This window comes from Oncorhynchus clarkii, chromosome 33 (genome assembly GCF_045791955.1).
Source record: "Oncorhynchus clarkii lewisi isolate Uvic-CL-2024 chromosome 33, UVic_Ocla_1.0, whole genome shotgun sequence".
NCBI lineage: Eukaryota > Metazoa > Chordata > Actinopteri > Salmoniformes > Salmonidae > Oncorhynchus > Oncorhynchus clarkii.
In genome coordinates this window covers 13995166-14017030 of record NC_092179.1, presented here as the reverse complement: position 1 = coordinate 14017030, position 21865 = coordinate 13995166, and the positions used below count along the sequence as shown (strand labels likewise).

General features: G+C 43.6%; 1 protein-coding gene across 12 annotated transcripts in view; it reads right to left on the bottom strand.

Annotated features, from left to right (window-relative positions):
- Positions 1-15250, bottom strand: part of LOC139392517 (DENN domain-containing protein 5B-like) — a 76884-nt gene extending 61634 nt beyond the window's left edge. For 7 of the 12 annotated variants that reach the window (XM_071140550.1, XM_071140553.1, XM_071140557.1 and 4 more), the window contains exon 1: positions 14893-15233. In XM_071140550.1, coding sequence (XP_070996651.1) covers positions 14893-15001 — 109 coding nt within the window. In that variant the 5' untranslated portion in view covers positions 15002-15233. Of the gene's footprint in view, positions 1-14892 lie in introns of all 12 variants that reach the window. The other 5 variants (XM_071140555.1, XM_071140563.1, XM_071140556.1 and 2 more) reach the window with 3 other exon arrangements.
- Between the last annotated feature and the right edge of the window lie 6615 nt (positions 15251-21865).

The window sequence follows — 21865 nt, the reverse complement described above, 5'->3', positions numbered from 1 at the left end:
AGCCAGCACAACAAGCCACCATCCCCATCCTCCACGAGCCAGCACAACAAGCCACCATCCCCATCCTCAACGAGCCAGCACAACAAGCCACCATCCCCATCCTTCACACCAGATAGAGCTGTAAGATAATACATTTGGACTTCCCCCATCATAACGCCACTGACACCTTTCATCAATCACCATGGCGTGGAGCTCAGCGTTCACCAAGGCCCCATCAGATCTCATACAACAGTCCATCTGTCTCCATTACAAGTTTCCTGCTATCACTCTCTACATATCCGACCAAGTATGGTGTGAAAACGCACTTTGGTGATGAATTTTCACTTTGATAAAAAATAAAAAAATAAATTATTTGGGTTCTGAAATGTTCAGTGGGGTCGCTCAAATATATAATTAATCTTATGTAAAAAAAGAAAATTGGATTTCGTAACCTAAGACATCTGATAATAAGCACCGAACTCTGTTGATATAGCAGTGCAGGTTACTCGTAAACAACTTTTGAGGATTTTACGTTTTATGGTCGTCGTCTTTAAAGTTGTTTCCGCGGGTCGCAAAAAACTAAATTAGCATGACGAAAAAGCTATGAAAATAAAACGATTGGTATGCGCTCAGTGCTTCAAATAAATGCTTGCTTTCGTGAGGAATCTTTCGAATTAATATGAAAAATGTATACTAAAATACTACATGTCATGTCTCCATCTTTAAAAAAATAATTATTTATTTATTTATTTAACCAGGTAGGCTAGGTAGGCTATTTGAGAACAAGTTCTCATTTACAACTGCGACCTGGCCAAGATAAAGCATAGCAGTGTGAACAGACAACACAGAGTTACACATGGAGTAAACAATAAACAAGTCAATAACAGTAGAAAAAAAGAATTTAAAAAAAGTCTATATACATTGTGTGCAAAAGGCATGAGGAGGTAGGCAAATAATTACAATTTTGCAGATTAACACTGGAGTGATAAATTATCAGATAGTCATGTGCAGGTAGAGATACTGGTGTGCAAAAGAGCAGAAAAGTAAATAAATAAAGACAGTATGGGGATGAGGTAGGTAAATTGGGCTATTCCCTCTATATTGTTTTATGTCCTGCGGATTTGAGAAGAAAGATGGCGAGTTCAATGGGAAACTGAGCCCGTCAGGTAACCATCATCTTTAATTCTAGCACAGAATCCAGCCTAGCTGACAGAATGCAATTTTCCACTTTTTTCTCCTAGCCTCCATTGATTATTATTGCTTTGAGGTCAGTTCGGTTTCGGTTCGATTATTTACAAAATAATCACGGTTGTCAATTTCAGTTTCAATAAAAAAATATAACAAATGCATTTGCTCCCGAGTGGCGCAGCGGTCTAAGTTTCAGTGCTTCAGACGTCACTACAGACCCTGGCCATGATTGGGTGTCCCATAGGGCGGTACACAATTGGCCCAACGTCGTCCGGGTTGGCCGGGGTAGGCTGTCATTGTAAATAAGAATTTGTTTTTAACCGACTTTAGTAAAAAATACAATTAGGAAATAATGATATTAAAATACAAATAAAATAGTAATTTCCTATGAAATAAAATACTTCCTTTTTAAGGACTCATTTTGTATATCATCATCATCTCATGCTCAGGCAGTAGCAACAAACAGCCAGACAACGTTCTCTGTTCTCCCCATACTGTACTGTCTTCAGTCATCCTATTTAGCTGGGCTAGCCTGCCTAAGCATGCTGCAGAGCCGTCCGACCATCATTTTACTAGTTTATCAAAGTAAGTAAGGCATACTTTCACGAACTGTCTCTATCCCTCTCTCTCGTCGATGTGTGGTTTCCTTTCCTCTCTCATGCGGTTTGTGTGTATTTAACCTAATGTAGCAGGCGTACAAGTGTATCCATCTATGTCAGAGCCAGAAAAAAAAGACCCAATGGATTATGGTCATAGTAGTTAAATCACCACGTTTCTGCGCTGAACTAGACCGAATATTTGCTTAAATGAAAACTACAACTCCCTTCAGCTCAGCGTCTCACTCTCTCATAAATTATTTGATTTCTCTCTAGAGAAAAGGCACGTTGGGCCCAGAAAAACCTGAACTAACTGTAATTCAAGTAATTGAACCGACATCGGTCAATAAATTGTTTAATAACCCCCCCAACCAAAAAATTACATTAAATAAAAAGTTGGTTAATCGCTCAGCATTATTGACCATCCTACAAGGGTAACAACTACATAAGGTTTGGACCATTGGTTGTCAAGGGGGATTAGCTACACAATTTTACCCATTGGTCAAAAGATGCACCCTATAACAAGGCTTCCATGAGGAGAACAGTTGCTCCTGAACTGGGTGGAAAGTAAATTGGTGTAATGGTTAGTGTTGAGGGTCGACTCGATCCATGTTACACAAGCACTAGAATGAATACTATCAAAAGGATAACAGACAGCACCACTCCTAACCCTAACCTGAACGTATGGGAATAATCTATGTTCACTCTGAATAGTTCAGCACAACCCTTTGCTATGATCCACTGTAACAGTCATCTTCATGTAACCGACAGCATACAAGACAGAAAAACATGGCCCTCACAAAGAAACTGAAACAAAACAGAAAACGCACATAAACTAGTTTGACTAGGAAGAACATGGACAGATTGCTTTTAGTCAGTCTGACGTTTACGGCCTTGATCGTCACGGACGCAGCCGGGGAATCTAACGCAAAGTGACTTTTGCAACAACCTCCGTCGGTGTGGCCAACAAACCAACTCAAATAAAACCAAACAAGAGCAGAGCGAGGTACAACAAAACAACTTATTAACCCTGGTGTGGAAATGAGGCTTTCAGAGAACAGAGATTTACGCTTTGTGTTTCATCCAGGAAAAACACACAATGACATTGGCGTTTGCCCTGATAAATGTTTAACAGCTGGAGGGAGATTACGCCCATCCACATATCAAGTAGCTACTACTGTTCATTCACAATCTCGGCACGCCAATCCATTCTCATTTTAACAGTATTACAGACTCCAGCCAATTCCCTCTCAATGGTGGTGTGGAGAGCCTACAGCAGCGAGCCATCTGAACTGAACTCAGAATGAATCAACTGAGAATGTCTCCGTCAGGTTTTGTCCAAGTATATTTTTCAGATCGGAAAATACCGAATCGTTCTAAAGTCTCGCAATTCATGGTAGATGGACAAAGAAATGTGTTTCGTCTTGTAATAGGCCTAAGAAGCAGGAGGGAAAATAACTGAACTACAGCCAACCCCTGCCTCCTACTTCCCTCTTCTCAATGGAAGTGTCCTCATTAGAAACTCCACTCCAACTCCTAAACACCAAACTAATCTACACTGTCACGGCACAGGAGTTCTGTTGGGGGGGGGGGGGGGGGGGGGAGGAATAATGAAGCTTGGGAGGGGCTGCGGGCAGGGAAAGCATGTGACAGCACTGATAAGGGGAGAAACTGTGGGGTATGAATACCACCACGGGGGAAGCCATGCCTGTGTCTGAATTACAGCTGTGTCGACCCGTTGGGGTTAAGCTTCTCTAGTGCCCGTGAGTTATTTACTCTGATAATTAGAACCTAACACTGCTGAGTGTGACTGTTACAGAAAAGCGCTTAAGCGGCAAACAATCACAGTCCTCCAGCAGTGTGAATGTCTACATCGCAAATGACACTCGGCTTCCAATAAAGTGCACTACTTTTGCCTTCGCCCTCTTGTGCACTCTACCTGCCTCATTCTCTCGCTCCCCCATTTAATGGTCTGCTTTAATGAGCAGATTACTAAATGAATGATATTTCAATGGAGCAGACAGGAGAAGTATAATGTATGTTGTGCATAGAAACAGAATGGCTAGAACATACAGGGTTCTCTGTTAGCTCTAGTCCTGCATTGCCAGCCCATTGTCCCCCTCTGCTCCATCCTTTTCCACAAACGCCGCTCTTTTTGAATCATCAGCGTGTGACGGAGAAGAGACAGTCCTAGCCAATGACTACCCACAGTCTTTCAGGGTTTATGGTCACCGTGACACTACCACCGGAGCTACTTATGACATGTCTTTATCATGGCGGTGTGTCTGTAGGCCACTGAGGAGCTCTCAGCCTCTGCCGATCTCTCTGTCAACATGAGACCTGTAGGGACAGCCTGGGGATGTAGCGACAGCCACAGTGTATGTGTGTGCGCGTCTTTATCCCGTGCAAGACACAGAGAGGGAAAGAGAAACAGAGAGAAATAGAGAGAACAATGTGTCCTATCAGATTGCGGTCACGTATTGTTTACCCAGCAGGCTTATCACAGGGCACAGGTCGCTGGATGAGTTGGAGCTCGGTCAAAGAACAAAGTCGACATTACCGGCCAGCTAAGCATCCCCAGAAAGACATAGACACACACACACACTGAAAGATCGTTTCCCAGCAGCCACAACAGAGAATGCCTTCCAATTAATCCCTAGCAGATTGACCATACTGTGAAGCAATTGGATACATATCCCGGGGTTGTCATGGCAACTAGATGTTCTGGAATGTTCTGGGGGCCTTGGAGGTTGTTGGTTTCCTTCTGGACTGGACAGCCAATGTGACTCAGCTTTAGCCTCTATCAAGTCGTTGAATCAACATTACTATTGGCTGCACTGGAGCTCTTCAAATATATTCACAAATGTATCCAAACATCCATAATCTAACTAAGTAAATTGAAACCGATATTAAAATAGAGATTCATACATGTTGACGTTACATAAAAATGTTGGACAGATTCACAGATGAGAAAAGGGCTCGAAAAACCATATCTGCTACACCAAGCTCACATATGTTGCATGTCTGTGATCATCTCTTCTCATTCATCAACTGGTCTGGCTGGCACACAGGAATGACGTAATTAATACATTTCAGCTATTCAATGTTCTGATTTACACAACATGAATAATCCCCAACTGTCCAGTAGCATCACACTGGCTTCACACTGGACGCCGCGGCGATAATCCTGTTGCTAGGCACCGCCAGCAGCCTACCACTGCCCTGTGCTGTAATCTGTCACGGGAGATGGCCCTGGATGGCTGCCGTGGTGATGGCTATCGGGTGTTAGTTACGTAAGGAGAGAAGGAGGCCGGGTGCTGTTCTGCTGACGATGTGACCCGTGTTGCTAGGGACGCTGGGCAGTGTTGTATTATCATCCTGTGATTGATGGAAATGAACCAGCGTGCACTAAACCACACACGGCTCTTCATCTGAGAGGGATTTTCCCCCTCGCTTTCATCCAGAAGCATCTTTCTTTTTCTACATTTCTATCCCTCTCTTGCCCTTCAGAAATTCTCTCTCCCTTTTCTTCATCATTTGATTCTCCCAAGATATGACTCTTTCCTGTCTCCCTGGGTCCCCACCTCCCTGTGTGTAACCCTCTCATTCTTTCTCCCTGTCACATATCTATTTATCTCCATCCTTCTCCCTCTCATTATTTCTCTGTGTTGCCTCTCTGTATCCCTTGCCCTTTTTCTCAATCCCAGTTAGCCATTTCAACAGAAGCCTGGTCTCTTTGAAATGTCTTTCAGTGACACTGCCCTCTCTGGGTCAGCCCACTCCAGGGCAGAGACCAAACAAACAGGACATAGCACACAGACCGCAGAACCCTGGCTGTACCATTTCACCACTGGGTATAACCACCATCCATCCATACACACACCAGCTGCAGCAACAACACTTGTTGCCCCTTGTATGACAGAGAGACTGAGGGGGAGGCGAGAAAGGGATGGCTAGAGGAATATACATGAATTGCTTGAAACCTGCATATTGGGGAAAGGGGGGTAGCTAGTCAGTTGTACAACTGAATGCATACAACTGAATGGTGTCTTCCGCATTTAACCCAACCCCTCTGGATCAGAGAGGTGCGGGGGGGCTGCCTTAAATCGACATTCACGTCGTCGGCGCCCAGGGAACAGTGGGATAACTGCCTTGCCCAGGGAACAGTGGGATAACTGCCTTGCTCAGGGAACAGTGGGATAACTGCCTTGCTCAGGGAACAGTGGGATAACTGCCTTGCTCAGGGAACAGTGGGATAACTGCCTTGCTCAGGGGCAGAACGACAGATTTTTATCTTGTCAGCTCGGGGATTTGATCCAGCAACTTTTCGGGTACTGGCCCAACGCTCTAACCACTAGGCTACCAGGACAAGCAGCATATGTTTTGTATAAATTGTGTTGTATAATGAGCATTAAATATATGTTGTGGTTCTATTGTTGGAGATGCTATTGTTGGGGATGGAGAAGTCAGCCAATAGGAGGAACTCAGAGAGAGAGTTCATGGAAGACTTTATACTATACCTGGCAACTGACCATGATGACGACACAAACAATACATTCTATGGGAATGGAAAACCATTATGTTATAGTATTTTTTATTTTACCTTTATTTAACTAGGGAAGTCAGTTAAGAACAAATTCTTATTTACAATGACGGCCTACCCCGGCCAAACTTTCCCCTAACCCGGACGACGCTGGGACAGTTGTGTGCCGCCCTATGGGACTTCCGATCACGGCCGGTTGTGATACAGCCCGGGTATCGAACCAGGGTCTGTAGTGACGTCGTCTCTAGTGCCTTTGACCGCTGCGCCACTCAGGAGCCTACGTGTACCGGATAGGCTTTGCATGGCTACCCAGACTCCTTGCTCCGTTCAAACGCTATGCCACGCTAAAATAGGAACAAATTCGGGCCGTCTGATTGGTCCCAGAAAACAATGGGTTGGGCCGGAGCCAGAACACACATGGGTGAAGCGGCGCATTTGAAGTACATAATTGGCTTTGATACTTTGATTGGTTATAGACGATCCAATCATTGACCACTTTGTTTTCACTACAAACCACGTCACCCAAACAACTTTAAATGTGTCATATTCAGACTAAAGTCTGTCGCGAACAACAGAACAGAGGGCAAATGAGTCAGGCAAGGGTAGGATACCACTGATTGTCATATATTGTGGCTTAACTGACATTGACTTGTATGTAATATACATCAGGATTCTCATAGTTGAGCAGAGTGTACAGACTGACTCATTGTAGAAAACCACAGGAAGTCTTCTTGAAATTGACAAGAAACAATGGCATTCTACAGTGTCTATTCAAGTCCAGCTTCAATCCCCTCCAGAAGGGACATATTTATAGAAAAAAACACAGCCATAGTGATTTTTAAGTACATTTATGTTTTTTCCAACAAGGAAAGAGTGTCATTTGAACATCAAATGAGGATAATGGAGGCTACCTTAATGATGTATAGTTATTCCACTAGTCTCTGCTCTCGTCACCTAAAAAAAAGTGTAGAGCTACAGTATTTGGTTACAGTGATTTTCAGCACATTCCTGTGGCTTCTATTGTGGCAGATACTTATGTTCCTAGTGTTAGGTTCTAATTTTAAGAGTAAAAACACTATGAAAGATTAACCAAGTTTATTCTTCCCAGAGGATCAATACAGCTGCAGTAGACAAAAACATTTCCACACAAGCACTGATATTTAACCCTTCCTCCTAGGCTGAGTCTCCTCCTATACATCTGTACAAGCACTGATATTTAACCCTTCCTCCTAGGCTGAGTCTCCTCCTATACATCTGTACAAGCACTGATATTTAACCCTTCCTCCTAGGCTGAGTCTCCTCCTACACATCTGTACAAGCACTGATATTTAACCCTTCCTCCTAGGCTGAGTCTCCTCCTATACATCTGTACAAGCACTGATATTTAACCCTTCCTCCTAGGCTGAGTCTCCTCCTATACATCTGTACAAGCACTGATATTTAACCCTTCCTCCTAGGCTGAGTCTCCTCCTACACATCTGTACAAGCACTGATATTTAACCCTTCCTCCTAGGCTGAGTCTCCTCCTATACATCTGTACAAGCCCTGATATTTAACCCTTCCTCCTAGGCTGAGTCTCCTCCTATACATCTGTACAAGCACTGATATTTAACCCTTCCTCCTAGGCTGAGTCTCCTCCTACACATCTGTACAAGCACTGATATTTAACCCTTCCTCCTAGGCTGAGTCTCCTCCTATACATCTGTACAAGCCCTGATATTTAACCCTTCCTCCTAGGCTGAGTCTCCTCCTATACATCTGTACAAGCACTGATATTTAACCCTTCCTCCTAGGCTGAGTCTCCTCCTATACATCTGTACAAGCACTGATATTTAACCCTTCCTCCTAGGCTGAGTCTCCTCCTATACATCTGTACAAGCACTGATATTTAACCCTTCCTCCTAGGCTGAGTCTCCTCCTATACATCTGTACAAGCACTGATATTTAACCCTTCCTCCTAGGCTGAGTCTCCTCCTATACATCTGTACAAGCACTGATATTTAACCCTTCCTCCTAGGCTGAGTCTCCTCCTATACATCTGTACAAGCACTGATATTTAACCCTTCCTCCTAGGCTGAGTCTCCTCCTATACATCTGTACAAGCACTGATATTTAACCCTTCCTCCTAGGCTGAGTCTCCTCCTACACATCTGAACAGCCAATGCATCTCTGTTGCTAAACAGAAACTTACTGATATCTGTTCTTCCTCACTTCATCTGACCTGACCTCTGCCCCAAAGTGCTCACTCCTCCCCAACTCAAGGCTGTCATGGTGGTACCAGACTGTGTCTCGTCTCCCCCCAGAGGATCCCTCCCATAGGATCCCTGATGGCTAACCATAACATATCCTGACAATGTAAACGTTATACATTACCCTCTCTCCCTCAGTGACATGAATAAGCACATTTCATATTCTCAGAACCAAACACTAGTCAATAGGCTTCTCTGCCAGTACTGTTCCAACATAGATAGCAGCATAATAAATAACTGACAGAAACAGAGTGAAATGTCAGATAGTGACATTTCCATATACTGAGCGCCTCGTTTGACTTTCAGAGATGTAACAAATGGTGTTTTTACCACAGGATGAATCAAGGCCAGTTCATACAAACAGCGGAGCTAGTTGGTACACTCCAAACCTCTACTAAACAGTAAACATGGTCCGTAATAGACTAAATGTGGCACTTCAAAAAGAGCCAAGGACACAGCACACATTACCTCACTATAACCATTTAGATGTATACCTAGTGTCTATTCTGGACTGCGAGGCATTCTATTGTAGAATAAAAAGTAACAGAAAAGCAACAAGAGAGTAACTTTTGCCTCAGAACAATCAAATCGACAAAAGCTGTAAGAGAATCTGTTAGAAGCTTATAACCACAGAAATGTGATTTCTCCAAGAGCCTACTAACACTGAACACCCCCATCTAAACATGGCTCCTAGGCCACCAGTATAAATAACGTTACGCCCCTGGTTGGCCTTACCAAAACAACAACTCCCTGTCCCAGTTGGGTTAAATGCGGAAGACATTTTGGTTGAATGCATTCAGTTGTGATTGACTAGGTATCCCTTTTCCTTTCCCCCTCACCCACTACACCCCATTCTCCCACATCTGCTGCTGCCGAGCCTAGGGAGAGAGGAAGCATATTGGAGACCGGGTCAAGGGTCACCGGGAGGGGTGTGTGAAATGGGGCGCACAGCCCTCAGTGATCAACTGCTCGTTTTGAGACTGGTCGGGGGTATATGTGTGTTTGGACGGGGTTTGGGGGACCGACGGTGCTACCGTGGCAACAGGCTCCCAGCAACAGCAGCCCCACCTCTCGCCCACTCCTCCCTGAGGCTGGGTATCCATCATGATCAGGTGGGTCGGTTCCAACTCTTAACCTCTGATCTTGATCTTTAACTTAAAACACTTGACAGGTCGACAGTGATCGATGGGGATAATGGGGGTGACAGTGTCCCTGACATTGATCTAACAAGCTTCTTGCTACACTACGCTGTAAGGACAGAGTAGCCTACGTTGTACCTAACAAACAAACCGTTTTTTCCCCCATTGAATTCCAGTATGCGTCAACTTCAGTGTCTGGCCCTTTTCACAGCTTTTTGGCATAAATGTTATCACTAAGTTACTACTAGTATTATCACTAGGTAATAGGAGGTAAATCCCCTGACCTCCTTGGTGAAGACTACAAACAAGCAGACAGGGTGACTCTGTGGGAGTGGAGTTGAGTAACCCTCATGTCTAAAAGGGTCAAACGTTCAGGGAAGCAGAGTGCAGAGGCTGTGGTTGCATGTGTGCGTGCGTGTGTGGAGGCCTGCGTTAGATTAGAGAGATTGTTAAAGCGTGGAGCACTGCTCAGTGTAGCCTGGAGGATCTGTCTGAATGGATTAAACTAACAGGCTTAACACAGCCCACAGATAGATGGCCCTGCCTACTGCCTCGCTAACTGGCCTGACTACAGATCACACTATTACACACAGGAGACGGTGGCATAGAGAGATGGAGGAAATCACTACACAGTGGAGAGAGAGAGGGGGAGGGGGGGGGAGCGCAAGAGCGGAAGAGGGAAGAAAAAAAGTCATCCGAGAGAGAGAGAGAGAGAGAGAGAGAGAGAGAGAGAGAGAGAGAGAGAGAGAGAGAGAGAGAGAGAGAGAGAGAGAGAGAGAGAGAGAGAGAGAGAGAGAGAGAGAGAGAGAGAGAGAGAGAGAGAGAGAGAGAGAGAGAGAGAGAGAGAGAGAGAGAGAGAGAGAGAGAGAAGATTTCAGTGTGTGACCATTAAAAGAGTACTCTGCTTTGGAGGACATTTAGCTTTTGTCTAGAGAAACCTCATTGGTCACATTACCAGAGAACTGAAGGTGTTAGCCAATGTTTACCTATTAATATGAACTGGCATCAGTGTTAGCCTATGGTTTATGTTAATTAACAGATTCCTACATGGTCATTAGCATATGTCAACAAGGGCATGCATCAGCGCTGGCCTGTGTCATCATTAGCATATTTCAGTGTTGTATTAGCATTAGCCAAGGACTGCATTGTTCTGACTTCCAGACTGGCCCCTGGAGGACAGATGGCCAAGGCCAGCAGTAAAGCCCTTCAAATGCCTTTGTGAGGCTCCTTCACTGGGCTTGTTGACACTCCCTGTCCCACCTCAGGCCAGTTTAGGTAGTCCCTACATTCCATTATCAACGTGTAGGTCATATCACCAGAAACACTAGTACACTTGTAGCCTACACTCTTGCACTCCAGGGACACGTATAGAGTTCTAGAGACAGACGCTAGAAAATATGTGCATGTATTAGCCAATACAGTTTATGGATGGGGTTGAATTACTCGCACGATTTCACTAACCCAACCTTAATCCGCCAGTATCAAATGTGCCAGTTAGGATAAAAGACTGGTGTGAGGAGTCTGCGGTATGAAAGAGGGAGACCTGATGAAGTACATAGCATCATTGCAGGATTGCGTACTGAAAGCTGAACATCTGTTGTTCACTGGTACAGGCTGCATCTTAAGTGTGTTTGTCAGTAAGACTACTTCATTTCATATTTATGGATGCTTCGTGCATGCCTTTCCCATCAGTGGGGGGTTAGGTGAGGAGAGGGGAGGGGAGGCTCACGAGGATGGAACACTGACATAATAACTTTCCCTGTACAGCTGGTGTGCCAACCTCAACTCCCAGAATAGCACACACCCTTTCTCACTTTTCAGCTACACACACACACACACACACACACAGCAGCTGGTCCTAGAATACAGGGAGCAAACAACACATTGGTGGCGGGCCTCTGTTAGAGTGGAACCATTTCTGTCGCTCTCGTCACCAGCCAGGATATATATATAAACCACTTCAAGACTCTGATACAGTCATTGAGTAAGACTTCTATTATAGTGCCACCATTAAAGTGATACGAAAAGGATTTTGGCAATGAAGCTTTTTATCTACCTCCCAAGCGTCAGATGAACGTGTAGCATGCTAGCTGTTCCCATAGACTTCCAGTCGTTACGCTACAGCTAGTTAGTTTCGCGAGCCAATGCTACCTATTAACTTCCTTCATATTGGATACAGAGACATAAAAATGGTATCCATGAGTTCATCTGACTCTGGGACAGTAGCTTTTTGGCTTCATTGCCAAAATCCCGAACTATCCCTTTAATAGGAGTGACACACACTTCAACTCTCCTCTACTTTGGAAATGTTTCATCTCTGAAGGACAAACATTGAGGTCAAAGCCAACAAAAAGTGTGGTACTACCATGCTCACTGAATGAACAAATAGGGAGATAGACGGAATCCACTGGGACAGTGACCTCCCCAGCAGCCACACATGCAGGCGGGAAGGCCGGTCAAATACACAGGAAGTCTGGCCCTGGCGCCTAGAACAATGGGCCTGGGGAAACAGGCCTACTGCCACACAAAGGGAATGGCAGGGGTATGGAAGGAGGGGAGTCAGAGCCACATTCACAGCTCAAAATAAGCAAGGCCAAGCCTGAGCCTAATGTGGATCAGACTGAAACCAGCCACTGTAAAACAGGATACAAGCCAGGCTTGGGCTGCTATAGCGAAGGCTAATAAAGAAGAAGCTCACAGCGAGTGGCGACATGTTGATGTCAATGATATCCATCATGGCCATCTGAGGAGTGTCGTGGGGGAGGAGAGCAGTGGGCGAAGAGCAGCTTGATCGGAATTGTAAATGAATGTCAGTTTGGATGTTCAGTTGCTCACTGGGGCAGATGACAAAGCCCTGTGGATGGGATGCTGAATGAGAGGGGGAAGAGAGAACGGTCTACCAATGGCTCCTGTAATGGATTCTACTAGAACTTTTCCCACTGCGTCTGTGGATAAACAATACTACGTTAACGGACCTCCACAGCAGCCCACAATAGAGCACTCAAAGATCAATGGAGAAAATGTTGCAGCAGACTACCATATGCCAAAAACACACACACAAATCAGAGAGACCGATTGACATAGTGTAACATAATGCCCAAGTATAGGTATAGTTCTTTCTGAGAGACTTTGCTGAGTAGTATTCTGTAGGATTAAGAACAGTAGAGTTAGGATTTTGACAGGTGGTGCCATCTCAACTATCTAATCATGTCTGGAGACAGATTTATCAAATCCCCTAAAGAAACTTAAACTCAGTCCCACAAAGCTTGGTTAATCATCACACCAGAGATAGTCTCTGAATGATCTAAATCAACAGCAACACAGACATTACCACTCTGGCCACTCTTCTAACGAATCACTCCAACACGCCATCTCTTTCTCTCACCCTGTCCTTTCCTAACAGCCGATGGCTCAACTCCTCCGACTGTTAACTTGTGCCCCAGTTCAACACAGACACACAGGCAGATGATCAGAGGGTTGGGGTGATCAGTGTGAGGGCAGCAGACAGGGAGGCATATGGGCTCAGTGTGGTGGATGCTCAGCAGTGTCACATCTGAGGATCAACGACACGCCATAGCCTGAGATCAGCACACTGGCAACAAATGGCTCCGGTGCAGACTTAACCACAAGCAAATAAAGAGAAACAGCAACATGAATTTATTCACAGAGACAACACACACACATTTGTAGAGACGAGACAGGAACACAGACAGGAAACATCCCACAGTGTCATAACCTGATAGCCGTTGAACTGCCTGTGCCATATCATTCATGATGCCTCCTCACCCTGGCGCAAATTAATCCTCACACAATCTAAATATTAGCCCCAAAATAACACCCCGATTAGCACTCGGATTGTCCCAAAATCCTGCCCCCCATAGAGAGGCTAAATGTGTCTGATTAAACATCCAACGAAAGGAATCCTGAATCCTCACATTCTGGAGTCTTGTGCTTGGAAAGTACTAGAAGAGATGTTTCCCGAAGGACAAAGGATTCACATCAGAAGCAATCACAGCTCACTCACTTCAGGTAAAGCTGTTCCATGAACACGGCACAGACCGTTAAGTAATTCTGAACTTCTAGTTATATAGAGACTCAGCCATGGAGACGTGATATCATATGCAACAACAGCATGACACGACCATACAGGAACATTGTCTACTTCTCCAACAGAACCACGTGCAAAGCACTCAATGTCAAAGAAAGCTCCCTTTCTATAGAAGGACTATGTCACAGAGGAAATATTTGAACACAACAGGAGAAGACGAGTCTGAATCTGCCAGGTAGTTCAATTTGAACAGGATGCAAACTAATTAAAAACATGCAGCAACACCAGAATACTGCTATTTGGCAGTGTTCCAGTGACTCTGAACGCAGCTCAGTTGGCCCCTGAACGTAGCCAAGCGATCGATGGAGGGCCTCTGCTTTTGTTCTTAGCGGGCTGTGCACTTTGTTCTGTCACTGATGCAAAACGGGAGGGGTGACCCTGAAATCAATACTGGACCTGCATGGTTAACAGAGAGTACTTAAAGCTTGCTATCGCCCTGAACAAACACGCAGCCTCGCCAAACACAAACAGAGAGAGGACCTGAGTCCAACGCTGATTGAACCTAAAATATGTGCAGAGATATAATCGCAGTTCTTCGTAACTGAGGAAGGGTTCATGGGGTTTCAACTATTTTATTAGTAAAATAATGCTGATTATCCTCAGTTGCAGCCTTTGTAAACAAAAACATCCTAAAAGCCTCCACCTTTGCATCCTTCACTGAAACACCAGCATCATAAGAAGTGTTGGCGTTTTATCATTGAAATAATGACATTATAGCCATTGCTTTCTTGCGCTCTCTTTAGTCCACAAAAACAGCCTGGACAGGTCTGACAAACATGTGAAGAAATGTCCCCAATACCTTTCAAATACCTTTAACCCAGTTCACCAGAGACTACAAGAATGTAAACAACGTGATATCAGCCTGCAACTCTAGCCATTGTCCTTATGTTGTTGTCTTTAAATACAGCACATCATGTATTACCTTCAAACTGTAAAATATGTTCCAAATAAATGATATGCATTGACAGTGTCACTAAGATTCAAGTGTATTAGTTTAAAATCAAATAGATCGTTTTAAGAAAAAACGTTGTTTTTGCATAGTTACCTCATAGGGAAAAGGTTAATAAATTAAATAAGAAAGTAATCTTACCGGCTAATTCGTCCGGTTCCAGCCCAGTTTCGGTGTCTATTCCGCATATCACAAAGTAGTGAGCAAAACGGCAAGGCGCCGCTCCAGAAGCCGCGTTGGTCCCACTCATCTTGGATCACAGATCAGCGTGCTCCCGTTACTAGTACTCCAACCGAGACATCTACATAGCGAGAATGAAACTGGTTTTTAAACTATTCTTTAGTCTTTGTAAATGGCAGAATGATAGTTCCGACGCACGATTAAATTAGTTTTCGGTTCATCAAAGATATATTTAAATTGACTGAAATATCGAAGGGAATACTTGCTGGTTGTCAGCTCTTGGTCGCACTGACAATACTGACGGAACCGAGTTGGAAACGCTAGCTGTGTCTGTGTGCGTGTGCGCTTGCTTTACTGCCTCGCGAGGGCGGACGCGTGGCAAGCGTCGCAGGGCGGGACATTTAAATCAAATCGGATGCATATATTAGGTCAATTAGGTGCAAAATGTGCACTGTATGTGGTCTACATATTAATCAATATATTGCATGCTAAAGCATATGTTTAATTTTCTCTAAATTGATTGTTAATAAAACATCGTTATATAGACATTATCTCATTGCTTTTCTTTCTGTTATCGTTTTCCTCAACTCCAGTTTTTTACTTAATAGGCTACAACAGTGGTTCCCAAACTTTTTATAGTCCCGCACCCCTTCAAACATTCAATCTCCAGCTGCGTACCCCCTCTAGCACCAGGGTCAGCGCGCTCTCAAATGTTTTTGGCATCATGTGTTGCCACACACACACTCTAGAATACATTCATTAAACATAAGAATGAATGTGTGTTTTTGTCACAACCCGGCTCATGGGAAGTGACAAAGAGCTCTTATAGGACCAGGGCACAAATGATAATAATAATCAATTATTGTCCAATCAATGTCCTTTATTTAGCCATCTTACATATAAAATATTTGTTCATCCAAAATTGTGAATAACTCACCACAGGTTAATGAGAACGGTGTGCTTGAAAGGATGCACATGATAATGATAACTACAATGATGTATTGGAGAGTGTATATTATCTTATTTTTTTTTATTTTTTTTTTACCCCCTTTTCTCCCCAATTTCGTAGTATCCAATAGTAGCTACTATCTTGTCTCATCGCTACAACTCCCGTACGGGCTCGGGAGAGACGAAGGTTGAAAGTCATGCGTCCTCCGATACACAAGCCGCTGCTTCTTTAACACAGCGCACATCCAACCCGGAAGCCAGCCGCACCAATGCACCTGGCCACCTTGGCTAGCGTACACTGCGCCCAGCCCGCCACAGGAGTCGCTGGTGCGCGATGAGACAACCCGGGCGACGCTAGGCCAATTGTGCGTCGCCCCGCGGACCTCCCGGTCGCGGCCGGTTACGACAGAGCCTGGGCGCGAACCCTGATGGCACAGCTGGCGCTGCAGTACAGCGCCCTTAACCACTGCGCCACCCGGGAGGCCTGGAGAGTGTATCTTAAATCATTTTCCACACACAGTCTGTGCCTGTATTTAGTTTTCATGCCAGTGAGGGCCGAGAATCCACCTTCACATTGGTACGTAGTTGCAAAGGGCATCAGTGTCTTAACAGCGCCATTTGCCAAGGCAGCATATTCTGAGCGCAGCACTATCCAGAAATTTAGCAGTGGCTTCTGAAATGGCTTCTGTAAATTACATTTTCACAGAACCGCTTGTTGCAATTTCGATGAGGCTCTCTTGTTCAGATATCGGTAAGTGGACTGGATGCAGGGCATCAAAGGGATAACAAATCCAGTTGTTTGTGTCGTCCGTTCCGGGAATGTGCCTGCGTAATTTCGCACCCAGCTCACTCAGGTGCTTCGCTATATCACATTTGACATTGTCCGTAAGCTTGAGTTCGTTTGCACACAAAAAAATCATACAATGATGGAAATACCTGTGTGTTGTCCTTGTTAATACAGACAGAGAAGAACTCCAACTTAACCATAGCGTCAATTTTGTCCCGCACATTGAATATAGTTGCGGAGAGTCCCTGTAATCCTGGATTCAGATCATTCAGGCGAGAAAAAACATCGCCCAGATAGGCCAGTCGTGTGAGAAACTCGTCATCGTGCAAGCGGTCAGATAGGTGAAAAGTATGGTCAGTAAAGACAACTTTAAGCTCATCTCTCAATAAAATAAAAAAAACGTGTCCATACTTTCCCCCTTGATAACCAGCGCACTTCTTCTGTATGTTGTAAAAGCGTTACATGGTCGCCGCGCATATCAGTTGCATAATGCTGAAAATGGTTATTTCGCTGAACACTAGATGGTTTAATTTTATTTTTGGTAGTGAAACGAGGCTACTCAGGCAAGAAAAAAACATCACCCAAATGTATAGCCCTGTTGAAAAGTCTAAATGGACTGTTTGAAAATGTGAATCACATTTTTTTTAGGCATACCCCGGACAGCATTGCTACCCCAGTTTGGGAAGAGCCAGGCTACAGGATTCTGTACATGGCTGACCTTGCCTGGGGGATCGGAGGGTTAAATCCAGCCAGTGTTCACACAATCCATGACAGACAATTATGGAGTCAGCCAATGTAATAATAGCTTTTCTCCTTTATCATCCTCCCTGTTCTCCCCTCTTATTCCTCAGACTATGTGACAGGAAGATAGGTTCTCACAAGGGGTCATAATATCCCACTGTCCTCTGAATGGCTGTAAATGAGCTGTGTGTGTTTTGATCTCAGCAGGTGTCAGATGAGAGGCGCTGGGCTGTGGCGGAAAAGGCCCTTCCCAACACAGTGCTAAAACTCTCATGTTCATTCTCCTCACCTCACCAGTCATTAACCTGAGGAAGTCCATTGTGTCTGTTACATGGGATAGGAATATCAGGGAAATAACAGGCTAGGTACTGTATGTAAGGTTAGGACTTTTCAACTCCTGAAGAGATACATCTTGTATTATAAACTGGGTGGTTTGGCTGACAGCCGTGATATATCAGATCATATATCACCAGTATGAAAAAACATTTATTTTTACTGCTCAAATCACAATTTAAAAAAACCGTTATTTAACTAGGCAAGTCAGTTTACAATGACGGCAATTGTGCACCACCCTATGGGACTTTATAATAGCAATAAGGTATCTCGGGGGTTTGTGGTATATTGCCAATATACCATGACTAAGGGCTGGTCTTAAGTACGATACAACGTGGACCATATGCCACCCCCCAACCCCCATGCCTTATTGCTTAACTATACACTACCAGTCAAACGTTTTATAACAACTAATCATTCAAGGGTTTTTCTTTATTTTTACTATTTTGTACACTGTAGAATAATAGTGAAGACATAAAACTATGAAATAACACATGGAATCGTGTCGTAACCAAAAAAGTGTTGAATTGAAATTCATTCCAGGTGACTACATCATGAAGCTGGTTGAAAGAATGCCAAGAGTGTACAAAGCTGTCATCAAGGCAAAGGGTGACTATTTAAAAAAATATTTTGATTTGTTTAACACTTTTTTGGTTACCACTTGATTCCATGTGTTATTTCATAGTTTTGATGTATTCACTATTATTCTACAATGTAGAAAATAGTAAAAATAAAGAAAAACCCTTGAATCATTTGGTTTTCTAAAACTTTTGACCGGAGTGTACATTCTCAACAGGCCTCCACCACTCTTGTCCTTGTAGGCAGCAGTTTCTGTTTGGTTTTCTCCAATAAATATACAATAAGTGTTGTGTAGAAACAGAAAATATGACTGAAAATTCCTCTCTGTTATCTGTTCTGAACCATTCACATATGTGAGTCTTTCAAGTCTCAACACATAGGAGAACCCGAGAAAGAAGCCTTGCACAAGTGAGTGACTGAAACGAAAGGAACATTGTACTTTGCTTCCCTCTGGTGGTGTAACTGTGTGTGTCTCAAATGTGGTCTTTGACTGGTGGTGAAGGCAAATAATACTACAATTACCTTCATTGGATGCTGGGTAGCCTGAGAAGATGTGTAACAACAACATATTTTCTATATTTATATTAGTTCAGTGCCATAACAATACAGTAAACATCAGAGGAGTATATATAAAACAATACAGCATCAAAACGGACAAATATTAAAAACAAAACATGGGATTGACAACTTTAAGACGTAGTATGAAACCAGTGACCTGTAAACTACACACATTCCTCAATACCCGAAACATCAGCAGCATCAGTTGAATTTAACTACAAACATCATCTATAGCCACAGATAACTATAAACCCAGTGCAAGGAACCACATTAAACAAATGACAACAGCTTTCAAATATCATTTGATGTCAGACATATATAATACATTTATCACCAGTGTTAAAAAACACGTTACAATTGACATGTTTTGTGTATGGGACAACAGAAACTCGTCTGGTTTCCCCTTTAGCTTTGGTTCTGGCTGCAATAGGTAGAGTCAAAAAATACTGTAAACAAACAAAATACAATTTCCAATACCATCATTATGATGATGGCCTAACAATGCAGGCAAACAATACTGTAGGAATACGGATAACCAAACACCAATCACCCTTACATGCTGACCACACCGCTTTCTTCGCATGCGCGAGCGTTGCAAAATAAATGTAAACATACATGTTGATCAATCATTGTGCGTCAGCGAGCGCCTGCGCGGCCAGGAGCTAAAATAGAAATTGGTTCTATTTGCGACACTCAACGTGCTGCAAGTCCGGCCTCTCCCAGCTCCTCATTGGTTTTTAGGAGCATATACCCACCTGGGGGATTGAAAGATGAACTTATATCCACACTCTGGTCGGTTGTAGTAATGCTGTAATGTTGGTTGCCAACCGCCATATAAAGTTCAAAGAAGAAAAAGAAGCCTGAAGGAAGGAGAGATGATGAGAAACGAATTCGGTTTACCCTTTTATCTGTGGATTAATTGTCAGAGTAGAGGACCTTGTCCATTTCAGGTAAAGTAACAACCCAATATTTATATACAGTGGGGCAAAAAAGTATTTAGTCAGCCACCAATTGTGCAAGTTCTCCCACTTAAAAAGATGAGAGGCCTGTCATTTTCACCATAGGTACACTTCAACTATGACAGACAAAATGAGAAAAAAAATCCAGAAAATCACATTGTAGGATTTTTAATGAATTTATTTGCAAATTATGGTGGAAAATAAGTATTTGGTCAATAGCAAAAGTTTATCTCAATACTTTGTCATTGCCAACAAAGGGTATATAACAGAGGTCAAACGTTTTCTGTAAGTCTTCACAAGGTTTTCACACACTGTTGCTGGTATTTTGGCCCATTCCTCCATGCAGATCTCCTCTAGAGCAGTGATGTTTTGGGGCTGTTGCTGGGCAACACGGACTTTCAACTCCCTCCAAAGATTTTCTATGGGGTTGAGATCTGGAGACTGGCTAGGCCACTCCAGGACCTTGAAATGCTTCTTACGAAGCCACTCCTTCGTTGCCCGGGCGGTGTGTTTGGGATCATTGTCATGCTGAAAGACCCAGCCACGTTTCATCTTCAATGCCCTTGCTGATGGAAGGAGGTTTTCACTCAAAATCTCACGGTACATGGCCCCATTCATTCTTTCTTTTAAACGGATCAGTCGTCCTGGTCCCGTTGCAGAAAAACAGCCCCAAAGCATGATGTTTCCACTCCCATGCTTCACAGTAGGTATGGTGTTCTTTGGATGCAACTCAGCATTCTTTGTCCTCCAAACACGACGAGTTGAGTTTTTACCAAAAAGTTATATTTTGGTTTCATCTGACCATATGACATTCTCCCAATCTTCTTCTGGATCATCCAAATGATCTCTAGCAAACTTCAGACGGGTCTGGACATGTACTGGCTTAAGCAGAGGGACACGTCTGGCACTGCAGGATTTGAGTCCCTGGCGGCGTAGTGTGTTACTGATGGTAGGCTTTGTTACTTTGGTCCCAGCTCTCTGCAGGTCAATCACTAGGTCCCCCCGTGTGGTTCTGGGATTTTTGCTCACCGTTCTTGTGATCATTTTGACTCCACGGGGTGAGATCTTGCGTGGAGCCCCAGATCGAGGGAGATTATCAGTGGTCTTGTACGTCTTCCATTTCCTAATAATTGCTCCCACAGTTGATTTCTTCAAACCAAGCTGCTTACCTATTGCAGATTCAGTCTTCCCAGCATGGTGCAGGTCTACAATTTTGTTTCTGGTGTCCTTTGACAGCTCTTTGGTCTTGGTCATAGTGGAGTTTGGAGTGTGACTGTTTGAGGTTGTGGACAGGTATCTTTTATACTGATAACAAGTTCAAACAGGTGCCATTAATACAGCTAACAAGTGGAGGACAGAGGAGCCTCTTAAAGAAGAAGTTACAGGTCTGTGAGAGCCAGAAATCTTGCTTGTTTGTAGGTGACCAAATACTTATTTTCCACCATAATTTGCAAATAATTTCATTACAAATCCTACAATGTGATTTCCTGGATTTTTTTTCTCATTTTGTCTGTCATAGTTGAAGTGTACCTATGATTAACATTACAGGCCTCTCTCATATTTTTAAGTGGGAAAACTTGCACAATTGGTGGCTGACTAAATACTTTTTTGCCCCACTGAACCAGGACAAATTAGCTAGCAACTAGCTATCTAAATTGCCATAAATGTTTAATGCTTTTTGACCTGTCCACAAATTAATCTAATCAGAGTTTGTTTTGATATTTCAACCTGCGTGTCCTGATCGCTTCTGGTGTGGGTGAACAAAATCAACTTGCATGCGATGGCGTACCCACGCAAGCGGGCGGTTTGGTCAGCATGTTAGGTGTCAAGAGTAACAATGTACATAGTATATAATACACACTCCTGACTGTTTCAACCGCAGATAATCAACCTTATTATAGGGAGAGAAATAAGACATTTATTCATTTAAAAACATGTAGAAAAGTAAACTGCATAATGTAGCCTAAATTTAGGCACTGTCTGTAGTGTTTCAAGTTTTTTTAAACAGCATAGGCACAATGTCATTGTC